Genomic DNA, 7,492 nt, shown 5'->3' on the forward strand with positions numbered 1-7,492 from the left:
ACAATCACAACTAACACCAAACAAAAAGAAACATCCATCACAGTGAGTCTCCTCCAGTCCCTCCTCACTGTGATGGAAGGCCAAAAATGTCTTTTTCTCTTCCCTGCCGTCTTCTCCCGCGGTCAGGCTGTTGGATTTGCCATGTCGGGGGCGGTCGGGGCTCCCGATATTGAAGCCCCCGCTGGGCGGTGAAAGGTCAACGGCCTATTCCAGGCCGCGCCGGACAGTGAAAGGTCCGAGGCGGGCCGACCCAAGCCCCGCGATTCGGGGCGGGCGAACACGCTGCCTCTGCCGCTGCCGGAGCTCCCGATGTCGGCCCCCATCCAGGGGCCTGCGGGCTTCCGACATCCACGCGGCCCGCGCCGGAGCCTCCGGAGACGAGTCGCAGCCGCTCCCGTAGCATCCGCAGGCAGCCAGCGCCGCAGGTGGTGAGTCCGGTCCGCGGGCTCTGCGAACCAGAGCCCCAGGTGGTCCCAGGCGAATGGCTGATGGTAGGCCGCAACGGGAACACGACACAGAAACAAGGTCGCGTCTCCGTTCGGGAGAGAGAATTTTACAGTTCCCGTTCCCTCCCACCCCCCACCCCCAAAACATAACATACAAACACTACACCATATTAAAACTACAATTCATACAAAAACAACAAAAAACACAAAAGACAGACGGACTGCAGGCAAGCCGCAGCTGCGACGGCAGCGCTGGCTCCCACTATTGAAAAACCACCACTTTGTAAGCAACTTAGAAGCCCATCATATATAGATTTTGCATTTGCACCAAGTTTCATATGTTCTAAGTCAAACTAGAATGATATAGGTTGGGTACATTCACCAACTGCTGCTCTCAAGCAGACTACTAGAACAGTTTTCCCATTAATAGTAGTAGATTCATCAATGTTTTGAAATTATATTTTCCGCCACTGTCTTTCGCATCTGGTTCCCTATGTGGTGAGAAACATCTACACATGACTTACGAGAGTGTAAGTCGATGCCGTTTCTTTCTTGCAGTTCAATATCAGAAGATATATCTGTGTAGGGCCTACCATTGTGTACAATATTATATACAGTTCTAAAAACTCCACCTGTTTTTGCTTCGTCCTTTTTCAGTGACATATACACATTTTCAATTGCTTTTTTTCAGCTGTTTTTGGCCTCTGATATAAGCTTCACTATTTTTGTGCTTAAAAATCTTTTTTCTTAAACTCATGAACTGTTTTGCTTTGTCACCACTCACTCCTACTACATTAACCCCTCACCACTCACGAGACAAATGAATTCCTTGTGTTCGTTCAAGTCCAAGATGACACTTGCTGCAGACACAACATCCCAGTTTTCTGTTTTTAACAATTAGCTAGGGATATTCTTTCTTTTTGTTTAAGTACATTTCTTGTGTCCAGCAGTCCTGAAGATCACATTTTTCAATATCTTTTGAAATGTCTTCACATGAATCATCAGGTGAAACGGCAACATCAGTTACATTGTCATTTTCAAGTAATTTTGTCTTCTTTTCTGGCTGAGTGTTTTCATTAGGAGATTAGTAGGCAAAATTAGAGCGCATGGTATTGGAGGTAGGGTACTGACATGGATAGAAAATTGGTTGACAGACAGAAAGCAAAGAGTGGGGATAAATGGGTCCCTTTCAGAATGGCAGGCAGTATCTAGTGGGGTACCGCAAGGCTCGGAGTTGGGACCGCAGCTATTTACAATATACATTAATGACTTGGATGAAGGGATTAAAAGTCCCATTAGCAAATTTTCAGATGATACAAAACTGGGTGGTAGTGTGAACTGTGAGGAAGATGCTATGAGGTTGCAGGGTGACTTGGACAGGTTGTGTGAGTGGGCGGATGCATGGCAGGTGCAGTTTAATGTGGATAAGTGTGAGGTTATCCACTTTGGTGGTAAGAATAGGAAGGCAGAGTATTATAGAATAGATAGATAGATAGCTTTATTTATCATCCAAATTGGACGAAATTATGTCACCCACAGTCCAACAACAAAAGCATCAAAATAGGCATTAAAATTACACAACCCCAAAAACACACAAAAGAAGAAACATCCATCAAGAAAACATCCATCACAGTGAGTCTCCTCCAGTCCTCTCCTCACTGTGATGGAAGGCCACAATGTCTTTTCCCTTCTCCTGCCGTCCTCTCCCGCGGTCAGGTTGTTGTGGTTGCAGGCCGCGCCAGACGGTCCGCAGCCGGCCGATCCTAAGGCGAGTCGCAGCCGCTCCCGCAGCCTCCGAAGACGGCCGGTTCTGCCGATGATAAGTCCGATCCGGGGCGGGCGAACACGCTGTCGCTGCCGCTGTTGCTGCCCGACATTGAAGCCCCCGCCCAGCAGAGAAAAATCCCGCGGCCTATCTTAGGCCGCGCTGGACGGTGAAATGTCCGCGACCCAAGCCCCGCGATCCGGGGCGGGCGAACACGCTGCCGCTGCCGGAGCTCCCGATGTCGGCATCCACGCGGCCCGAGCCTAATGCGAGTCGCAGCCGCTCACGCAGCCTCCGAAGACGGCCGGCTCCGCTGATGGTGAGTCCGGTCCCCGGGGTCTGCGAACCAGAGCCCTGGAGGCCGCCAGCTCCAGGAGTTGGGCCGATGGTAGGCCGCAGCAGGAACGGAGACACGACCCAGAACACAAAGGTCGGGTCAGGTCGGGTATCTGAATGATGTCAATTTAGGAACAGGGGACGTACAACGAGATCTGGGTGTCCTAGTGCATTAGTCACTGAAAGGAAGCATGCAGGTACAGCAGGCAGTGAAGAAAGCCAATGGCATGTTGGCCTTCATAACAAGACGAGTCGAGTATAGGAGCAAATAGGTCATTCTGCATTTGTACAGGGCCCTAGTGAGACCGCACCTGGAGTAATGTGTGCAGTTTTGGTCTCCAAATTTGAGGAAGGATATTCTTGCTATTGAGGGCGTGCAGCGTAGGTTTACTAGGTTAATTCCCGGAATGGCGGGACTGTCATATGTTGAAAGACTGGAGCGACTAGGCTTGTATACACTGGAATTTAGAAGGATGAGAGGAGATCTTATCGAAACGTATAAGATTATTAAGGGGTTGGATACGTTAGATGCAGGAAACATGTTCCCAATGTTGGGGGAGTCCAGAACAAGGGGCCACAGTTTAAGAATAAGGGGTAGGCCATTTAGAACTGAGATGAGGAAAAACTTTTTCAGTCAGAGAGATGTGAACCTGTGCGATTAATTCTCTGCCTCAGAAGGCAGTGGAGGCCAATTCTCTGAATGCATTGAAGAGAGAGCTAGATAGAGCTCTTAAGGATAGCGGAGTCAGGGGGTATGGGGAGAAGGCAGGTGCGGGGTACTGATTGAGAATGATCAGTCATGATCACATTGAATGGGGGTGCGTACAGTCCCGAAGGGCGGAATGGACTCCTCCTGCACCTATTGTCTATTATAAAGAAAGAGACATCCGTGATCCTGCAGGTCCAGATGCAATTCCGCGGTCACCCACTGCGGGGAAGCACCGGATTTAAATGCCGTTTAAAGGGAAGGGCGGCCTTTTAAAGGGGAGGGCGACAGTTTAAAGGGGTGGGCGACAGTTTAAAGGGTAGGGCGGCCGTTTAAAGGGGAGGGCGGGGAATCGGCCAACAATATTCCCGTCCCCAGGGCGGTGACGTTTACACTCCCAGATGTTCACACGTCCACTCTCAGTCCGGATCTGAATCCCCGCAGACTCTGCAGCTGGTTCCGTCCATCTGCACTGAACGTATTCCCCGACAGCCTGAAACAAGCCCAGGAATAAAATCAAAATAAACAGATTAAACATCAGTGTCAGGAACAGGGACTGCGGTTGATATTTCAACAACACTCACAGAACTAAATCACAGGAGAAGCCCGCACTTCCCCTGATATTTTATCACAATAAACATTAACACAAACACTCACCTGATCCACTCCAGACACGGGAGGGTCCGTATGAGGCGGCGGAGACCGGGAACAGATCGGTCTGTGAGGGAGTTGTATCCCAGGTGCAGCTTCGTCAGTGAGGGGTTTGTACTGAGAGCGGAGACGAGATCCTCGGCTCCAGAATCTGTGAGACCGACAGTCCGCAGCCTGGAGATGAGAGAGAGGGTGAGGGACACAGAGAGACACGAGACGGTGCAAATCCCCAGTGTTTATCAGTGACACAATTACTGATGATATTAATGTTCAGTGTCAGACACCCAGTGACTGTAAACACAATCTCTGACAGTCTGGGACTTACTCCAGTCTCTGTATTTTACAGTCCGGGTTCCTCAGCGCCGCAGACACCAGTTTCACTCCGGAATCTCCCAGGTTATTTCTACTCAGGTCCAGCTCCGTCAGTGAGGGGTTTGTACTGAGAGCGGAGGCGAGATCCTCGGCTCCAGAATCTGTGAGACCGACACTGTTCAGCCTGGAGATGAGAGAGAGTGAGGATGAGGGACACAGAGAGACACAAGACGGTGCAAATCCCCAGTGTTTATCAGTGACAAATTTACTAAACATATTAATGATCAGTGTCAGACACCCAGTGACTGTAAACACAATCTCTCACAGTCTGGGACTTACTCCAGTCTCTGTATTTTACAGTCCGGGTTCCTCAGAGCCGCAGACACCAGTTTCACTCCGGAATCTCCCAGATTATTCCCACTCAGGTCCAGCTTCGTCAGTGAGGGGTTTGTACTGAGAGCGGAGACGAGATCCTCGGCTCCAGAATCTGTGAGACCGACACTGTTCAGCCTGGAGATGAGAGAGAGAGAGGGTGAGGGACACAGAGAGACAGGAGACGGTGCAAATCCCCAGTGTTTATCAGTGACACAATTACTGATGATATTAATGTTCAGTGTCAGACACCCAGTGACTGTAAACACAATCTCTGACAGTCTGGGACTTACCCCAGTCTCTGTATTTTACAGTCCGGGTTCCCCATCGCCGCAGACACCAGTTTCACCCCGGAATCTCCTAGTTTATTCCTATTCAGGTCCAGCTCCGTCAGTGAGGGGTTTGTACTGAGAGCGGAGGCGAGATCCTCGGCTCCAGAGTCTGTGAGACCGACAGCCAGCAGCCTGGAGATGAGAGAGAGTGAGGGTGAGGGACACAGAGAGACTGTGCAAATCCACAGTGTTTATCGATGACACAATTACTGATCATATTAATGCTCAGTGTCAGACACCCAGTGATTGTAAACACAATCTCTCACAGTCTGGGACTTACTCCAGTCTCTGTATTTTACAGTCCGGGTTCCTAAGAGCCGCAGACACCGGTTTCACTCCTGAATCACCCAGGTCGTTGCATCCCAATCTAAACACAAACAGACAGAGTAAGGAACAAACTGATACAAACCCCGGGGCTGAGATAACTTCTCCTAAACTGATATTTCTGGAAGCGCCTCAGTAAATTGTTGAATAAATCTCTGTCGTTGTGGTGTTTAGTGACTTTTACCATTTATTCTCATTCCCCGACGACTGGGAAAAGTTGCCCGTGCAGAGAACGCCTGCAACACACGTGACGTGGGGGTGGGAGAACGGCAGCTACCATCGGTGACCCGGGGGAAGGGGGGGGCGGTGGAGTCGACCACCAGCAACCCGGGAGAGGGAGACGGAGCCGACTATCGGTGACCCGCGGGAGGGAGGAGGGGGTGACGGAGTCGACAACTAGCGACCCGTGGGAGGGAGGAGGGCGGGAAGGAGTCGACCACCAGCGACCCGGGGGAGGGAGGAGGGGGGACGGAATCGACCACCAGCGATCCGGGGGAGGGAAGAGGGTGGAGGGGGAACGGAATCGACCACGGGTGACCAAGGGGAGGGGTTGGGCGGAGTGGACCACCGGTGACTCGGGGGAGGGAGGACGGAGTCGACCACAGGTAACCTGGTGGAGGGGGGACGGTGTCGACCACCGGTGACCCGGGTGAGAGGGGGACGGAGTAGACCACCGGCGACCCGATGGAGGGGGGGACGGAGTAGACCACCGGCGATCCTGGTAGTGTAAAAGAGGAGGGGTGCCGTGCAGTGACGGCCGGCCCCATAGAAAGGTTGCTGGACGGAAGAGCAAAATAGTGAAACAATTTTACAGGTCAGTGTTATCGTCAAACGGACAGTTACCCCAAGTGCTGACACTTGTGCAGAACCGGTCCCAGCCGCTGGAGACCTTCACACTGAATGCGGCAGTTCCACAGATTGAGGTGTTTGATTGTATCACAGTGCCTGAGGACATGAGACAGGACCACGCAGTCAATCGGGGTCAGTCCCAGTCCACTGAATGAAAGTGTTTCCACAGATCCCAGTGTCTGCTGAGCCAGTGCAGGATTCTGAGACTCAAACAGATAGTGCAGCGTGTTCAGGAGGCTCATTTTACCGAACTCACTCCACGTGTTTTCAGCCTGGCGTTTAACCTCCTCCTTCACCCAGTCAATCACTCGGCAGGTTGTTTGATTAGGAAACTGACCCAGAAACCCCTCCAGGACCCGAGCTGACCGTGGGGAGGAGAGACCAGCGACAAAACGGAGAAATACTTCAAATCGCCCGTCTGTCGTGCTGTGGGCTTCAGACAGGAGTTTCAAGATATCCCCGCGATCCGGAGTCAGGAATTGTGCGAGTGCGGCTACAAACTCTTGGATGGTGAGGTGCGGGAAGGTGTACACCACGCTCCGGGCTGAATTCTCTCTCTCCAAAAGTTCCATCAGGAACCCGGACAGAAACTGGGAAGGCTGCAGATTGTATTTGATCAAATCTCCATCTGTGAACACAATGTTCTTCTTGGACACTCCAGTGAAGGCCATCTGACCAACCCTCAGTAACACCTCACGGGGGCTCTCAATCTCACGGCCGTGGTTTGTCAGGATGTTGTAAATAAAGTAGCAATATAGTTGGGTGATGGTCTTGGGAACTCGCTGCGGGTCCCGGTGTGTTTGTGTGAAGAAGGGGCCCAGTGTCAGGGCGAGGATCCAGCAGTAGGAGGGGTTGTAGCTCATGGTGTACAGGATCTCGTTCTCCTCCACGTGTTTGAAAACAGCTGCTGCCACCGTCTGATCTTCAAAATACCTGGTGAAATATTCCTTCCGTTCCTCACCAACAAATCCCAGGATTTCAGCCGTGACACTGATCTCTGCCTTTTCCAGTAAATGTAACGCAGTGGGGCGGGTGGTCACTAGCACTGAACACCCTGGCAGCAGCTTGTGCTGGATTAAACTGTACACAATGTCAGACACTTCACACGACCACTCGGGATCTGGACACATGTGCTGAGGTTCTGTGTCTCTCCGACTGTCAGCAAAATCGATCCTGCCCTTGAATTCATCTAGACCGTCGAATATAAACAGCAATCCCTCTGGGTTCTTCCAGACCTCTCCCAGGATATTCCTAAAGTAAGGATACTGATCCAGAATCAGTTCCTTCAGGGTCACTCTGCAGTTAATAGTGTTTAAATCTCGAAATTTAAAACTGAAAACAAACTGGAAGTCTTGATATATTTTCCCTGTGGCCCAGTCATTAACAATCTTTTGCACCA

General features: G+C 51.2%; 1 protein-coding gene across 1 annotated transcript in view; it reads right to left on the minus strand.

Moving 5' to 3' along the window:
- Nucleotides 1-591: 591 nt before the first annotated feature.
- Nucleotides 592-7,492, minus strand: part of LOC144612484 (uncharacterized) — a 27,749-nt gene continuing 20,848 nt past the window's right edge. Inside the window, 7 exon segments of the mRNA XM_078432067.1 lie at nucleotides 592-3,746; nucleotides 3,911-4,078; nucleotides 4,230-4,400; nucleotides 4,556-4,726; nucleotides 4,882-5,052; nucleotides 5,201-5,287; nucleotides 6,088-7,485. Of these exon segments, the coding sequence (XP_078288193.1) occupies nucleotides 3,659-3,746; nucleotides 3,911-4,078; nucleotides 4,230-4,400; nucleotides 4,556-4,726; nucleotides 4,882-5,052; nucleotides 5,201-5,287; nucleotides 6,088-7,485 (2,254 nt within the window). The 3' untranslated portion in view covers nucleotides 592-3,658.

Source organism: Rhinoraja longicauda, unplaced genomic scaffold, assembly GCF_053455715.1.
Source record: "Rhinoraja longicauda isolate Sanriku21f unplaced genomic scaffold, sRhiLon1.1 Scf000045, whole genome shotgun sequence".
Classification (NCBI taxonomy): domain Eukaryota; kingdom Metazoa; phylum Chordata; class Chondrichthyes; order Rajiformes; family Arhynchobatidae; genus Rhinoraja; species Rhinoraja longicauda.